The 18,411-nt window shown below is 39.9% G+C and overlaps 1 protein-coding gene across 2 annotated transcripts in view; it reads left to right on the top strand.

Moving 5' to 3' along the window:
• Positions 1–18,411, top strand: part of anos1b (anosmin 1b) — an 80,757-nt gene that overhangs the window by 53,348 nt on the left and 8,998 nt on the right. For both annotated transcript variants that reach the window (XM_084116816.1, XM_084116815.1), the window contains exons 7-13: positions 3,872–4,068; positions 9,388–9,526; positions 13,213–13,368; positions 14,014–14,108; positions 14,997–15,165; positions 16,941–17,158; positions 17,378–17,519. In XM_084116816.1, the coding sequence (XP_083972942.1) occupies positions 3,872–4,068; positions 9,388–9,526; positions 13,213–13,368; positions 14,014–14,108; positions 14,997–15,165; positions 16,941–17,158; positions 17,378–17,518 (1,115 nt within the window). In that variant the 3' untranslated portion in view covers position 17,519. The remainder of the gene's footprint in view (positions 1–3,871; positions 4,069–9,387; positions 9,527–13,212; positions 13,369–14,013; positions 14,109–14,996; positions 15,166–16,940; positions 17,159–17,377; positions 17,520–18,411) is intronic.

Raw genomic sequence — 18,411 nt, 5'->3', positions numbered from 1 at the left:
TAACTCGGGAGGAATGTGGTGTAGTCTCTACCAGCCGTTTGTTGTAGTCCTTAAAAAGCGATTTCTTTAAAAGCAAATATCTCCCTTTGCTTTGAACTTTGAGCATTGTAACTTTGCAGATGTTGTTTATGATCAAACAGCAACATTACACACTAACTAAAGTTAGAAAAGTGAAATCATAATCAACCACCCCTTTAAATATACTATTTTCTCACTAGGGTAGCCATTCAGAATTGAGTTTACACTCCACTAAAGGCTTTGTGTCTGTGACACAGTGCAGAGAATGTGCAAATCCCCGAAGGACGAGGCCGAGACCGCAGCAGTCCTGCATCACCTCTGGTAAACCACTCTGCCATAAACCCCAGAATCCTCCCAGTGAGGGTTTGCAGACGCACGCGCACCCACGCACAGACACAACACCTCCTCGCCCGGGATCTGGCCAGTGCTCAGCATGTCAGATGTGAAACATGTTTCTAATAGTATGAAATAAGCTTTTCCATGGATGCTTAAAACATCCTTCTGGACAAGCTGAAATCAAACTCGGCAACAGATTAAAATCTGGGCTTTTGGGTTTGAACAGAGACATTTCTTTGGTACCAGTTTTTTAATTTCATATCTGTAATACTCTCTGATCTGAATGATACAGGCCATATCATTGGAGACCTCACCGGTGCTTGCGTTGGCATGTTTCGAGCGCAACACCACGGCCAAGATATAATTACACACAGACTGAGGCAACACTCGACCCGCTGCCAACAACGACTGGAATCAAACCTTCTGCTATTTTGAAAGATTACAAACTCTTGGAGAGCGTGTGCTAAACTGAGCAAGGATAAAACCAGTGTGAGAAATGTCTGACATCTTCCACTGATGCCCTGGGAGTGTCATCCAAGCTGTTTCTCAATGCCCGTTCTGCCTCACGTCAAGACAGTCAACATGCGCTAGCTCAAAGTGGAACGGACGTTAGCGTGCTCCAACACTGAAGCAATATCTCGTATATTATCTCCACAACCCATTGACACATAAACACGAGATTTGCACAGAACAAGAGCTTGGAAAGAACTTTCTACCACATGGATTTGGTTCATCCTACTTTAAGCCGGAGGATGTGAAGTCCGAGGGTTGGGAGGGGTCGGATTGCGAATGCTTGAGGTCAGAGGTCGTGCGCGTGGCTGCCGTTGCTGGAGGGAAACCTGCAGATGAAGGATCCTGCGTGACTTAATGACTCTGTGAGGAGAACAAATACAAAGTGTTGCTGCCCCCCAGTCTGAAATGAATCCGACATCAATGGGATCCGCAGACCAAACACGGTGTGTTCTGACGCGCCCCACAGGCACGACATTAGCATGTGCGCTAACCTGACATATCAAAGCAGCTTTCCTCTGTCATGGCTAATGCAAATGAAAGCACATTGATTGGCCTCCGGGGTAAAGCAGCTGGCCTTTTACTTTAATGGGAAACAGAGTGTGTGCTGTGTGTCTTTGAAACCCAATGGAAAGCATTATTTTTGTTCAATAAGTCAAGCATCACTATTAATATTGCTCATGCCAAAGCTTAGTGACTAATTCCGCATGCTTCAATCATGAATAATACCTCAAATAGTGTGGCTTGTCGAAAGAAGTTGACTAGATATATGGTTTTTGGCCAATGATAAAATGTAAGTAAGAACAATTGTGCACTTGTAGTGTACTTCGAATCTTAAAAGTAGATATTTTAGAAAATTGTAAATTGCAGATAATATAATATTAAAGGGTTAGTTCACCCAAAAATGAATTTTTTGTCATTATTTATTACCCGTAAGACCTTCGTTCATCTTCGAAACTCAAATGAAGATCTTTTTGATGAAATCTGAGAGCTGTCTGTCCCTCAGTAAACATAATTTACCATTGTATTTACAAAATATTAATCTTTAACGTGTTCACACAACAACGCCTGCTCTCCAGTCAACACTACACGCATACGTCGTGATGCTCTCATGAACGCGCTTTGGAGATTATTGTTTTGTAAATAAAGTGGTAAATTTTTTGCACAAACGAAGCACTCGCATCTCTTCATAAAATTGAGGTCAAACCAACACATGGATGACTTTAATGATGTCTTTACTGCCTTTCTGGAGCTTGAAAGTGGTAGTTGCGTAGACTGTCAATGGAGGGACAGAAAGCTCTCAGATTTCATTAAAAAGATCTTCATTTGTGTTCCTGAAGATGAACGAAACTCATACAGGGTTGGAATGACATGAGGGTGAGGAAATAATGACAGAATTTTCATTTTTGTGTGAACTAATCCTTTAATGAAACAAAAGGCCTCTTAAATATACTTTAAGAGAGTACACTTCTTTAAACACTTAAGTTCACTTTTTAAGTGCACTTTGTAATAATGTCAAACTGAATGTTTTACTTTAAAATACATTTTAAATATTCATAATTAATAATATTTTGTCATGCTTTAAAGAATCACACTTATTTTGATGTTTTGACTAACATACATGTCAAGTACTTTTTAACTGTTTTTTAACAATTTTATCTGTAGTGTGTTTTTCGATACTTCTTTTGGAGTTTTAGATGTGCTATATTGCAACTTCATCATTACAAATGTTTAATTATATTTAAAAGTATGCTGAAGAGTACTTCTTATTCACGAGAGATTGTAGCGAGGCCGAGGCATACAGATTTAAATGATCAACAAGCTTACACGATCATGAGTGAATGTTTCTACGTCTATAGTCATGACTGTTTTTAAGGTTATGGTGGGTGTGCTTACAGTAAAATGAGGCGCAGACTGAATGTTATGTCTACACTCTTGTTCTGTCTGGATTATTCGCGCATCACTGGCGGCGGTCATGTGTGTGTCTCGTCCAGCAGTGGCAGTGGACATCCGTCATTAGCACACTTACACACACTCACTTCTCGACTCGTGTCTGGAACGCCTCTCTTTGCCACATCAACAGAAACATCTCACCTCTATAGGAACCGAGAGGCGGTTCACAGGCGTAATGTTATTTTGATATAATCTATGGTTAACCCTACCTGTAAACACAACCCTTACAGAAAACTTTCTGCCTTTTTATTTTTTCCACACAAAAAAATCATATGTTTTATAAGCAGTTTTCCTAGTGGGGCCCGAACAAATGTCCTCTCAATTTAAAAAATGTCAGGTTTTACTATCTTTGTGTTGATATTTGGATCTCACAATGTGGGTTAAACAAGAACACACACACACTCACTGCTGAGCACTACGGTGGCTTATGAAAACACTCCACATGGAGCCAAGAAACACTAGACAACATTTGCTTGATCTTTTCTTATTTCAAGAATGCCAGCTCTCCGCTGCAGACGAACTGACTGGAAAGCTTCACGATAGAAGAGTTTAATTTGGGGTACAATCTGGACTTGTAAAACCTCTGATCTGGGTGTTATTATATGTATCCTAAATGTCTCATATTTCTGTCTGTATCTGTTTTCATTTATTTATTTATTAATTCATTTTTTAGGTAATTTGTTTTGATTGCAATTTTATTACAAGGATCAGTGGCCTGGACCTGGGTTTACTGTGAAGAAACCTACCTTTGTATGTGATCCTATCCATGAAAAAAAAAAAAAACGATATCCCAAAAAAAGAATGTCAGCTCTCTTAATAAGTGTGTGTGGAGCTGCATTTACTGGAACATGGAAAAATCACATCCCTGAAAATGTTACATGAGCAATAAAGTTGCCCATCAATTGTTTGTCCAGCTGAAGTTATTCTCCTGTCTGATGTTTCTTGTGGTTCAGTGTGGTTCTCTCCAGGTCATGTTGGGTGAACACAAACAAACTGACGAGAGTGTGATGAAAAGCAGTGGTTTGACTGAAGCACCTTCCCTTCTCTGTTTCAGATCCGTTTCCCCCAGAGTCCCCACAGAATGCCAGAGCAGGGAACCAGACGGTTCGACCCGACGGCACGGTGAGTGTCCTGGTCCTGTGGGAGGCCCCCAGCGAGAGCGACCTGGGGGTCCACCATTACAAGGTGACCTGGATCCCTCGAGGAACAGCCCCACACAGCCAGAGCCGGGCCGGACGGGTCACCGATGGGGTAAGCCCTCCTGAGCTCAGCCCTTTGTCTCACCCCTCTGCTGGCATATTCGCTCAAATACTGTGCATACTTTTATATCTCTGCTAAATTGTGAACCTGTAGGGGGTTGCGTTCAGTGTTTAAATATGTGGAAAGTTCATTTCAGAAGAATGAATAAGAAAATTAAGCCAGACCAAGGCTGTGGATAGAGGCCAAAGCTTGTTGAGGCTGTCGAGGTTAGAGCACAATTCTTACCTTTCCCTCATAAAGTTGAACCTGAACCCTCAGAGAGGGGAGAGATTTCCCCAAGTTGTTTTTCTTGGTTTCAGTCTTGGAATGTCAGACCCAGGAAGTGCTAAATCTGCAACTGAGTTTGAGGATTTAAACGTATGTTTTCACTGGTCAGCCTCGCAGGTGTTGGACTCATGTGCCCCACCTGTGATGTAGTAAAGTGCTAGAGCCAGTGAAGTCGGTTCCCCACAACGACCGCAAAACAAAGACGCAGCTGGCCTAGTGATCAGCATATTTTATTGTAGTCCAAGCGCTCTCCTGAAAGCCACAGCTCTCAAATGGTTTTGATTAGGTAATTTGTTTTTACAATGCAATAACCTCTATGTCTGAGAAAGCAATCTATTTTATTGAACAGTAGCCTATAAAGACCTATTTCAGCTGACAGATTTTTGTTCTCAGAATGTATTTCTGCAAGCGTTTAAGAGTTATTGAGAGTAATAGCAAATATCAGATCATTTTCAAACTGCCTGGAATTAAGAATCTGTTAAGTCCAAAAAACACAACTTAGTTGAAACTAAATGCACAGCGGCCCTATATGTCTGTTATTTTAGAATGTATGAATGACAAAAGTATGGCTCATTTAATAGCACTATTTGTCTCTCGTATGCACAGAAACTACTCCATTTGTACTCTTTATTTGACAGATTACAGTTATAGATGAAGATAGCATGATGACTTATTCAATGTGACTTCCTGCACAAAATCATTGTACATTTTTAATGGCTTAGCAAGGTTGCTCTTTATAGCAAAAAATATCTCACATTATTGTACATGTTCTCTGTGATGGATATGCCAGTCAAAAAACCCAAAATGAAACTGAGGTATGGTGTCCAGTTCTTAAACATGAATCCTGCACTGAGGAGGCCAGCTGGGCCACACATGTTTTCAAATAAACATAGAGGTCTCGCTGTGATGGTCACGAGTGAGCAGGTTGGATGGAGGCTGGAAACGTGCTCCAGCACAGAAGAACATACAGTATGATGGTTCGAGTAAGCAACTTTGTACCTCATAGTAATGTTTAAGTGGGTTTAGTGGGTCATCAAACACTAACCCTGGGTTCTTGGCTAACCTGGCTGATTTTAGTGATATTGAGTCCATCTGTACCGTGAATTTGTTGTTGGGCTGGCAAGGAATCTCCTCATGATTGAATTATGTCAGCATAGATTTATATAGCCCAAGATGTCTGAAATAGCAGCAAGAGATACAAGAGATATGCCGCATATATGGAGAAGTGTAGGGGGCCAAGGACTGAACCTTGAGGCACTCCAATGGTTAGTTGGTGTGGTTAGCTGGCGATCCCTTAAAATCTTGAAGGACGTAAGCCAGCAAAGTGCAGTGTTTGTACCAGGATTTAGAGAGGATGGACAGAAGGATTTAGTGATTTACACTGTCAAAGACAGCAGGACAGATGATCTGGAGGCAACTCTCAGTCACAGTTTCACAGACGGACAGCAGGACATTTCCTGAATGTCAGCTTTTGAAGCCAAATTGGTTGTCATTCAGCAGGTTGTTCTGTGAAATTCAAGTAACCTTTATTTATATATATCGCTTTTTACAATACATGTTGTATCAAAGCAGCTTCACAGTTATAACATGAAAATAATACAACAAAGTTTGTATCTAGAAGAAAATTGCGTCATCGTCCACCTGTAGTAAGGCAGATCAATAATATTGTTGAATATTAAATGTCCCCAAATAAGCAAGCCAAAAGCCAAGGCGACAGTGGCAGGAACCAAAACTCCATCAAGTTGACAGAATGGAGAAATAAACCTTGAGAGAACCCAGACTCAGTCGCTCAGTTCTCCTCTGGTCAACGAGTGAACAGTGTATGATTATGATCCAGGCAGCGTTACAGGTCAGAAGTCAGATTGGATCAGAACATTCTGAATATTATCCAGTTCATCTGTTTGGAAGTCAGAGTCATCACGCCGGTATGGAGACGGGTTTGTTGAGGATCAGTGCCGATGGCTGTCGTGTCGATGAGGCCTTCACAGGGCTGATGAGGCTGGCACTTCAGGGATGCGTCATGGATGGGTCCAGGCGCAGGTCCACCATCTGATCTGGATACGGCCCGGATCCGGCTGACTTCAGTAAACCTCGGAATATACAGAAAGACTAACATTAGCATAGATGCCATTCTTCTTATGATGTAACGAGTACATCAGGTGTTATAGGATGTGTCCTCGGTTCCGGCTGACATAATCTATGCAGCCTAATAAGAATAAAGAAAGTAGAAAGATGAAATGAATGAACAAAAAAATACATAATAAGTTATAAGGTCTGTCCCATATTGTCTGCTGAGGTTCAGGTAGATGGAGTGTCCTGTGTTGTTGGTAAAGTCCCTCCTAGGATGTTGATAGCATAGACTTTTTCAATTCTGGTTGACCTAGCTAATGCAGCATAATCATGTGTTTAGGTGATGAATTAGGTGTACACTTGGGTAAAGAGATGGGTCTGTAGTCTAGACTTAAACTGACAGTGTGTCTCTGAATCCTGAACAATGCTGGGAAGGCTATTATAGAGATTCAGAGCCAAATATGAAATAGATCTACCTCCTGCAGAGAATTTTTATATTCTTTATGTTATTAAATGACCAGAATGAACATGATGGACTATAGTGTGATTTGAGCTCAGTGAGGTACTAAGGAGCCGGACCATTCAAAACTTTATAAGTAACTAGCAGAATTTTTAAATGTGTATGAATGTTGTGACAGTAAAATTGACTGATATGATATTTCTTTGTTTTAGTAAGCACTCTAGCTGCTGCAAGCGTAACTAGTGTATTTAATAACCCTGCTGGAAATCCACCCAGAGTGCATTACAGTAATCTAGTCTTGAGGTCATGAATGCATGAAATAGCTTTTCAGCTTTAGAATTCAAAAGTATATGCCATAACTTATAAATATTTATATGGTGGAAGAATGCTGTTCTACAACTATTCTGCTGTTCTGGAAATGTGACTAAACAATAGAGTGCTACTCCACTTTTATGTAAGTTTGTGTTCTTTTAATTCAATTAAAATTTTACGTCACGCTGTGACGTATCAATATTCTGTTCCCCACATGTCTTCATGTGATATGAATTTGCATGTCAGAGTTCACTAATTCGAACTTGGGAACACAACGAAATACAAACCTTTTTCACATGAGCTGAGTCTCACTGACATAACAATGAAAACTAATTCCATGTTTACTGATAATATCTCCAAAAGGGAGCATATAGAAGGAGAAAAGCAGAGGACCTAACACTGAGCCCTGTGGCACTCCATATTTAACTTGTGATTGATATAACATATCTTCATTAACTTAAAGTGGTAACAGTCAAATAAACATGACTTAAATCACGCCAATTCCAGTTTGGTAATGCAAACCAGAATGCCATGATCTACGGTGTCAAAGGCAGCACTAAGATCCAATGGTACTATAATTAAGATGCATGTGCAGGAAGATAAAGCATTTAATTTGTAACTGTTATAGGTGCAGTCTCTGTACTGTGTAGGGCCTAAATCCTGAAATTTAAAAACAAAAATGCTGGGAGCACACGTACTCCTTATTTATTCTGGAATGTTTGACATGAGTTGGAGATTTGAGACAAGTCTGTTATTAACTAATTCGCCTGGATTAAGCTATAGTTTCTTGATTAAGAGGTTTGATAACCTCCAGCTTAAAAGTTTTTGTGACATGACTTAAAGATAGCGATGAATTAATAATTTGTTATGTGTGATTCGATAACAGTGTGTGTTTGTGTGTGTTCTCACTCACTTTCCTGACAAACTGCAAGCAGAGAGAATGCCGCCTTCAGCAGAAATGGACTCCCGCATTCTTTAGAACATTTGCAGTACACTGGTGGCAGATAGACGAAAGTGTAAAATATAAAAAGTGAGATGAGCAACATTATTTATTTTGCAGCCTTCTCCTGCATCGTCATTTCCAGGCAACTGGGGCAAACAGCTGCGGCTTTTTTATGATGCAAATACATCACGGCTAGGACCCAAATAATATAATTTGTACAAAATCCAGCGGGAGCGGTGGGGATGGGGGGGCAATTGAACTCAGGTTTGGACCAGGCAACGGGGATTGGTACTAAAGTCTGCTGGACAGTTGAAGAGCACTGGTATAGGGTCTAACATACATACATTGCACGCTATTACCATTAAAATTCTTATTTCAACTGGACAAACTATAATAAGAGAGGGATATATGTCATTAAAAAAGATGTAGGAAAAATCATTTTGCAGATTTAAACAAGTGCCTGTCTGGTGTGGTGCCTTCTGCAAAACTCAATTTTGCATGTCTTAAGGTGTGGTTACATTAGCAAAATTTGGCGAATAATTTCATGGGCAAGAAAAGGTCCATTGTCTAAGTGTAGCGATGTATAAAGCACAGCTTACACAAAAGTCACTTTTACATTACGGATGCACCGATATGAAAATTATGGCCGATAACCGATAAATCTTTATATTTGAAAGCCGATAACCGATACATTGGCCGATAAATCTAAACCCAATTTTTTATATAATTTTTGAGAGCCGGATTACAAAAACAAAAGTCTCACCATTAAAATCCATGTCTTAAGCACACAATTATAATGATGTTCTCGTCTATATGGCAGACTTGCGCTGTACATGTTGCACTTAACCATATTTTCCTTTTTTGAAGTGATTCCAATCATATTTCAAGCAATTCAAAACCATCATGTTGAACAGTGCGCATCTGAAGTGTCTCAGCTGAAGGAAATAATACATTATTTATCGGCTTTTCAAATTTTCTTATTGGGCCGATAACGATAACATTAAAAATTAACATAAATCGGCCGATACAGATATCGTGGCCGATATATCGTGCATCCTTTTTTTTAAACCAAGTAGCTTTCTGTTGCGTGGAGAATCCGTGCAACTAACTTCAGCCTGTTGCAAAATCTGCATTGGGAAGTCTCTCACACTTGCAGGGATTCCTATTGAAATGCTGCGAAAATTCACCCAAAAACTGTGACCTCGTCTTTAGTGCTAACCCTATATAAATGCTAATGTCTTGTTTTTATGGCCTGTAGGATGTAACGGAGATGGAGCTTCATGGTCTACAGCCCAGCACACACTACACAGCACAGATTCAGGCCGTCTCTTACTGGGGTCAGAACCGACTGAAGAGCAGCCGAGCTCACCTCTCCTTCATCACCGCCTCATCCACCAGTAAGATCTGCTTTGACTTCTGCATACTTGCAAAGATTTATATGAACGTTTGGAAAGTTCCAATTATCAAACTTCAGAATTAACAGTTTTCAGATTGAGAGCCAATTTTGATATTCAATCAGTTTTACCAAGTATGAATTGAAAAGGGTGTAAATGAAGGGGTGTCAGAAATAAAATATTTGCTCTGTTTAAAAGGCTTGATTCTGGCCCCCTCCTTTTACCATGAATCAGTGGTGCCGTTGATAATTGCAGCACAGCAGAGCCATTAAAAACACAGAAAACCTTCTTTGGCGAGGAGAGTGTTTTGTCAGAAATGTTGTCCTCTTACGGTGACTTAGACTTTGGCACATGAGTACATGAGGTTAACCTTTCCCAAAGGCAGCACATTTCAGCCCTGTATCAGCATCCAGAGCTTATCTGAGTCCAGCAGGACCGTGGCTCAGCAGGAGAGGGATCAGGGCACTAAAGCTCAACAGGACTGCAGTTAACCCTACACAAGTTCCTCACCTCCACTGCTGTGTTTAATAAATCTTTCAGTAATTCTGCTAATTACAGACACAAAGTGAAGAGATATGATAGTTTTCGTTTGGCTCTGTTTAGTTGTTTTACTAGAGCCCAAACTGACATGCTGCAATATTCAAAGACATAATCCATTTTTCAAAAAAATGAAATATCTTTTTCTTTGCTTTCCAGTCATTTTTCCACTTTCTTATGTCTTTAATATTTTCCCTTCTGGTTTTATCAGCCCTCAGTTATTTCTCTTGAGGTCTCTGAAACACCACATCAGTTATAAAATAGCTCCATATTGCCTTACAGTAATGTATTGCAGACTGCCTAATGCTGAACCCAAGATTTCATTAGTCACAGTTTACGAACAAGGAAGAATTGTCATTGAAAAAGAAACGAATCTAATTTAAAACGTCAGTGCCTGATTTTTGTCATTTTATTATAGGAAATCTTATCTCCTTATTCAGTGCAATCATATGTTGCATTTTATTAGAAAGTCCCAAAGATGTGCGATATTCCTACTTGATATCGTAAGATGACCCTTGAACCCATACAATTGTGAAAACTTTCTTTAATGTCTCAGATGTTTCTTATAGACAGCAATGAGATTTAATGGAGACCTTTGCTTAACTTCTTCTCAGATGTTTCTCCTGAGAAAAAGATCCTAATAATGTCCTCTAGAGTTTCACCGTCTCAAACTGCTCGTATTTGCCAAGATCAGAAGTTTGGGATTTCAATATGAACTCAAAAATTTCTCATTTCATTTCAGCTCATTTCTCATGTACAACAATTGTTTTCATTTGTCTGTTTATTTTATGAAAAACATCTGTGACAAGGCTGATACTTGAATGAAACTTAATTATGAGACCTTCATTACATCTCCTGAGCTTTGAAAGCAACCTCTCAAGTGAAGATCAAATTTGATCAACATTGGCTAAATGTAGAAACTTTGATTCATTTCTACATTTTATTGGCTTAAAAGTGAATGTTTATGCCCATGTTCACATGACATCATACACCTCAGCGAATTGTGGTTGAAAATATTTGCCTTTGAGTTTTCAAGTTGGAAATCACACTTCAAGTTCCAGTCTATTCCAGTCTATCTTTCTCAAGTGGGATGAAATGCAACAATGCTCTTTCATTGAACATTTGCTTTAAGATGTATTTGAAGGATCATTCTGTGTTGTTTTCAGCATAGTTTTGATGTTACGCTGTTGATTACCAAAGCCAATTATTACCAATTTACACATTTAGAGTAGGAAGTCTATAGGGCAAGTTAAAAGGATGTCTGTCATGACCACTACCGTCAAATACGATTGACATTTAGCATACAGTTTGGATTGGCGGTATGGTTCTGTTCTGGGAGAACTCCCTGCGCATCCATGAAGCCTAGCATGGATAAGAGCAATAACCCCCCTCAGGGGAAACAGAACAGAACCAACATGAATGTGTTGCAGATGTCATTAATTCAAGATTTTAAAGTACAACATAATTCGAGAATTTATTCTGATTCAAGGGGACTCAGAAAGCCAAATCCTGACTGAGGACAGGTGGAGCTGGGGAGGGAGGAGGGTAATTCACTCCTGAGAAACGCGATAGCTCCTGATAATACTGAAGGAGCTGATATATGAATACAGTGATAGGTGTTGTAGTCCTATAGGTAGACCTGGATCAGCTGAGAGTCACTGATGCGAGCTTGACTAACGTGACCGGCCAGAACTGACGCTACGCTTGATTTTTGGTAACACTTTATTTTAAGGTGATGTAGTTATGCGTTACTACATGCACATAGTAATAACAGTAAATAAGGCTAAATTACAAGTATCTGACCCTAAACCAAACCCTAACCGTAACCGTTACTTTATAGTAAGTATATGCTGTTAATTAATATTACTCAGTTCTTATTTGAGTAAGTACAATGTAACTCTGTCACCTTAAAATAAAGTGTAACCGGATATTTTGTTAAAGGACAAGACTTACTATATACAGTAAAGAACTGTATTGTTTAATCTATAATGGTAAATCTTATAAAACATGCCCATGTCACATTTCAACCCAAAATTCTAAGAAAACCATAAGAATTTATATTGTGCATTATGAAAATTAACCCTATTTTTGGATTGTTAAAGAGAATGTTTATCTTTCTTTAGTGTGTAATATTGCTATGATCATGAACAAGCTCTGCAAAGTTACAAAGTCCCTCCAGCGGGAGTTCTTCTCTATATCAGTGTCAGTGTTTCTGAACTCCCTGAAACGCCTCCATTGTAGTCTTGAGTTTCTTCCAGGAACGAACATGTCACAATATTCCTCATTTAAATAATTCCCGCCCAAAATAAGAGGGCGGGGCCTGGTTGAGTTAGTTAGTAGTGTGTTGAAACTGGTAGTTATGGTAGTTTCCCAAACACACTGTAAGTGCTTGACCAATCACAACACACTGCTCCAGCCGACCAATTAGAGCACAGTGTGCTTTTCAGAAGGAGGGGCTTCATAGAGACAGGAACTAAACAGGGGTGCGTTTCCCGTACAACGTCGTAACTCACTGCTCAACTACCATAGTATATCATTGAAGAAATCAACTAGCTAGATACGATTGTTTTGCTCAAGATGAGGATTTATTGAGTCCACATGTCATGCAAACAAGAAACCATGATTTTAACCACAGGTCGAGAGCTGACGTTTAGACCACTCAACTGTTTCCCAATGTTCGTTGGAACTATGGCTTCAGGAAGCAGCGACTCATTGAACTATGCTTATAACAACAGAACTTGCGACCATAGTTGGCTAACGATGCTTTTGGGAAACGCACTCCAGAGCGTTACTGACAGACTGGGAAGAGAGGAGCTGCAACAATGGAGAATATGCGACAAATAATGAACATTCAAGCAGGAAAACCTGTTCTAGTCGAGCCGACTTTGTAAAAGGGCATAAAAAGTCCTCTTTAAGATTTTAACGTTTATGTAAATCAGCATAAATGAAAGGCAGTGCTACAAAATGGTTGATCCTAAAAATAGAATTTATAAATTATTCCAACCATTAGGCAGGTGAGACAATTCCTTCTAAGTTGTTGTTGGTCACTTCCATGCCACAGATGCTGTACCTGAAGATTACATTTGAAGATTTGTTCATTCAAACAATAAAGACTATTGTCAGATGTAACTGAATCTCCGGTCTCATTCTAGCATCCTCCTATGGGAATGGCCATCTTTCAGGAGAGTTCTCCAATGAGCTTCCAATATCCCAGTCCTCTCCCAGTATCCTGAGGCTAGAAGCGGCCGCCCCTCATTATCACGAACACCAGCTGCAGGTCAAGGTCTTCTGGAAGAGCCGGATCCAAGGCAAGTGAGCTTCTTTCTATAGACCAAGGTAATGTGACTAGGGTCATTCAAAGTTTACTTCTATGCAAAAATTGTCTCCCAACAAAAAACCCTCTCACATGACTTCACACCGGTCACACAAAGCGTATCTGTTTGTTGACAATCCATCGAATCCATGTGTGTCCTTAAACAAGTCACTGCCAAAGCAACAGCATGACTGATGATTTATGGAAGAATGTTACCAAAGACAAATATTATCTATCCTGCATAAAAAGACAATCTCGCAGGGATGTCCTCTCTAGACTCTTTCCAACAGATTATTCACAATCTGCTTAGTAACTGTGCTCCAAAAATACACATTTGGCAACGACGGCCTTCAAAGGCAAGATTCCAGTCAGACCACAAGCGCCCATAAATACAGGGTGCTGATTTACTGTTATCTCCTGGAAAGAGAGGCATGAAGAGTGATTTAATAATGCCGGTACGAGTGTGAAATCAAAAACAGATGAAGGGGGATGGCGACCTGATGCGGGTTTGGAGAAAGATGTCATGTTGCTTGCGTACGGAAACAGGAAGCCGGGAGCAAAATGTAGATGATCCCTGAAAATATGTGGAGGAGGCAGAACCTCAGAAATGGAAAAAACGCAATCTTGTTTACTTTTGCAGAAAGCCAGAAGGATTCCAGTTCATATGTTGTGAGATGGTATCCTGAGGTTTGCGCCAATAACGTGACGAAAGGCGAGAAGACGGCCACAGTTCAGGTGTGTCTCATCGAGTGTCACCTACTTTCTTTTTACAAGAAGTCATTTTATTTTTTAAGTTCAAGTAAAATGTGGATATTTCCCCATGGTGTGACAGTGTAACTGTGTCACTGATTGGCTAACCTCTGTACATGTGAGCATCCAGTGGTGGACGAAGTACACAAATCAAGTACTTGAGTAAAGGCCCGTTCACAACAAGAACAATAATTATTACGATAACTATATTAACGTCCACACCAGCGCACTGGTCTGCCTCTTTAAATGCTTAAGCTGATTGGCTTTCAATGTTTTTACCGTTCAACAGCTCAAAAGTTTGACTTCTTGGTGGGTTTTTTATGGCAAGTGGCTTGATACCCTAAAAATGTAAAATTGTGCCTTTTGTGTTCCACAGATAAAAAGGTTTTTGAAGGTGAATAAGAGATGAAATAATGTTGATTTTGTGGTGAACAATCCCTCTAATGCCTCAGAACCGTTATATCTTCTTACATTTCCGATACTAATACTAAAAGATGAAGTCACTATCAAACCTTGGCGTGACCCTTGAATTTATTATTACTGCGCTTTATTCGTACATCTGATTTCTTTGTTCCCTGAAGTTAATGCAGCTGAATAGTGTAACAGATAATGGCACGACTGCCCGAGAGCGCTGTGTTTCCACACACGATCTGTCATCACTGGCACTGGACACAATAGAAATGTGTGACGGTGTCTTAGTGGGATATCATTATGATACGGATGGGTGAACCAGTTATCTGATTCATTTTAGCAGAGCAGGATGCAGTTACTTAAATGTGTTTTTCATTTACTTTTTCATTTCATTCTGAGGTCATTTCCACAGACAATATACTGTTATATTGAGTAATAACTGTGCTATTTTCTGCTCTTCAGGGAACACATTTTGTGATTACTGGCCTGTTTTTTGCCTGTAAGTACCGTGTGGCAGTGAAGCCTATTACTGAACAAGAGCAGAGGTCAGAGGTCATGACCTCTGTTACCACCCCACTTTGCTTATCGATGATGGGCAGACGGAAAAAACTGGCTGCCTGTGCCAGAGATGGTAAGATGATATCGGTATCAGAGACAACACCAAATTAGTCACTCTCACATTTCACCCTAAAATCAAAAGAAAGAAAAACCCTGCGTAAAGAAATTAAGCCTGCTTTTAAGACCGTTAGGGTTGGTTTACATTGTAAACAATTGTTAAGCCTAGTTTTCATTAATGCAATGCAAAATGAATAAATAAATAAGTCTCACTCTCATTACTGTAATGTTTCTGGATTTTTGTTCTTTTGAATTTGTTTGTAATTCTAATCTCAATAGTGATTTAAGTACAACAATAATTTTAACAACAACAATTATGATTAAAAAATATAGCTGCAAGCATCAATTAAGGGGCAAAGCACAAAAAAGGCATGATGAGTTATGCAAGCATGGCTGGGAGCATTTTAGTCAAATGGCTGGAAAAATCTTAAATATAATCACTAGTAATATGATTTAATTGCGTCACTTTCAACCAATAGGTGGCGCTGTGACCAAATTGATGGGGTGTGGTCAGTTTGGTGTCAATATGTCAAAGTTTTGCAGAGATGCTGCTGTAGATCTGTTTTAGCCATCAAATTTGATGAGGCATTAAACGTTACCGGTTTGGTATATCAATACGAAATCCATTTTTTACAATATTTGGTGAAAATCTAGGAAGAGTGAGAAAAAGTAGGTTTTCAAGGAAATTCAAAATGGTGGACAGCGAGTTCGATTGACTGTGGAAAAATTTGTGTCATTGTTCCCTGTATGACTCATGGAATCTATCAAGACCGGTGTCCATAAAATAGGCAAAATAAAGCAAAAGCTATCAGCATTATTTGAATTTTCATTATAATTTTTTACCACAAGGTGGTGCTGGCCCCAAACTTTTAATACCTTCAAGGGATCATGCCGAAGACACATACCAAGTTTTGTAATGATACTCCAATGTGTTTATAAAATATAGCAGGCCACAATTGAAAATTTCAGGATTTTTGGTCAAACAATTTAGTTTTTTAGCAAAAATAAAAAACATATCTCCTGACCACTAGGTGGCACTGTGCCAAAACTGTGCAGGTAACCTCTGGTCATGGTTGTCATAACACACACCAACTTTGGTCTGAATGCGCTGAAGCATTGCAGAGATTTGAGCATTGCGTGCTCTTTGTTGAATTTGTTCATGCATTATTTGAGAACGGTTTGACAAATCAACATAAAATTCCATAACTTTTTGTCTGCATGGTTTGACGATGATCTGTTTTTTGTGTGTGTATAAATCGAAGCAAAAGTCTAGGTAGGAGGAGTTAGAAAAAGTAGTTTTCTGGAAAATTCTAAATGGCAGAAAAATTTCGAACAGTCATCAAACCGTCCGATGACAAGGAATCAGAGGACATTTTTGTTTCTAGCCCATATGGTTAAAAAGTTAGTAGCATAAAACATGAGTGCAAATTCTGACAGTTGGTGGCGCTAGAGGCTTTGAGTTAGAGACTCCAAATTTGCTCTAGAAAATGTTGAGACTGTCTTCCATCTGTGTGCCAAATTTCACTAACGGATACCATAGCATACAATATTATCAAATTATATAATAAAATAGTTTACAATTACCGTGATATCAGGCTAAAAAAATCCTTTATATTCCATAAAAATTATCCTCAAAATAGCTTTCATTTATGTAAATTATTTGTTTTTGTCTTTGATTTTGTAGTGAAATGTAAGTGAGGCAGCCTTTCTGAGGTTCACCCAGGATTTTGCAAATGTTATGACAGAATTGATATCCTCTATCATTCATTCCAGTGCAATCTCTTGTCCTAGAGCGCCATCCTCAGTTTAAAAAAGCCCTGCAGCGTCCTGAGAAGCTCTCAGCTGTGTTCCAGCCGGTGAATGGCTCTGTGCAGGCAGTTTTCAGCTGGCAGGTGTCGCCAGAGAGCGCAGGCCAGACGCCCATCACTGGTTTCCACTTCTCCTGGGTCAAAGTGTCCAGCAGCAGCACTAATGGCACACTGATCTCCCAAACACACATCCTTCCTCCGGTGAGTCACTTTGCTGATTGGTAAGAACTAATAAAAAGATGTATGATTCTAAGCAGAGCACAAAATAAATTCTGACTGCTTTATCGACCATTTGGTGGATTTCTCATTACTGTAATGGCAATTTAAATACTGAAGTTTTATGTCAAGTTGAAATGGAAAATGCTGTCAATAGATCTTACGCTTTATTGCACATTGCTCTGTGAATGTTTTGTCCTTCAGGATCAGCTGTCACTCACTGTAGATGCGCTCCAGCCAGAGAGTGTGTACAGGGTTGAGGTGCAGGTTCAGTCTGAAGCAGGACGTGGACCGTCAGTGGCCAAAACTCTCCACACTCCTCATGTGAACGGCACACTCCTCTGAGGTACACGCAATAAATGTACTCAAAATGCATTACAAATGCTTTTTATACAGACAATGACATGAATATACCTTTTCTACAATAAACATGTTTTCAGTTTATGTATTATTAATTTATTCTGATGACCATAAATGTCAAGTTGCTGTAACCGCCCTGCAACACTAGTGGCACCAAGTGGAACCTTGCAAACGCACCTTTCGCATGCCTCCCCCAACTCATACATCACACATACAGCTCTTACAGGTGCTTGTAAAGGCATATCTCAACAGGTAGTCATAGGCTGCTTTCAATTAAAAGTCCAACATTTTAGGAATACTTTTAGCTTTGTTGCTGTGTGTCATGAGTAAGTAAATGAGTAGCCAACACTCTGCCTAGCGCAAATACATGCATCTCGCTTATAATAAACCCATCTATCTGCACCAGATGCATTTTTGACATGACGACGCTGTATGGTATCCATTGTAGCGCTTTGTTTGCTTTGATGTGTTCATGATCTGTTCGATCTTTGCAGTCTAAATGCAGTGACATTTGTGTTTCATCCCTGTAACCAAAGCTGAATTTCTTTTCCCATTTAACGAATAAGTCACGGTTCCAAAGCAGCTAAATACCCTCAGCCACGCCCCCAACTCTCAGCCTCCTACAGTAGCCACACCCCAAACTCTCAGCCTGCTACAGTAGCCACACCCCAAACTCTCAGCCTGCTACTGTAGCCACTCCCCAAACTCTCAGTCTGCTGCAGTAGCCACACCCCAATCTCTCAGTCTGCTGCAGTAGCCACACCCCCAATTCTCAGTCTGCTGCAGTAGCCACACCCCAAACTCTCAGCCTGCTACAGTAGCCACACCCCAAACTCTCAGCCTGCTACTGTAGCCACTCCCCAAACTCTCAGTCTGCT

Source organism: Abramis brama (genome assembly GCF_963993115.1).
Source record: "Abramis brama genome assembly, chromosome: 6".
NCBI classification, from domain to species: Eukaryota; Metazoa; Chordata; class Actinopteri; order Cypriniformes; family Leuciscidae; genus Abramis; species Abramis brama.
This window is presented reverse-complemented; position numbering and strand designations above follow the sequence as displayed.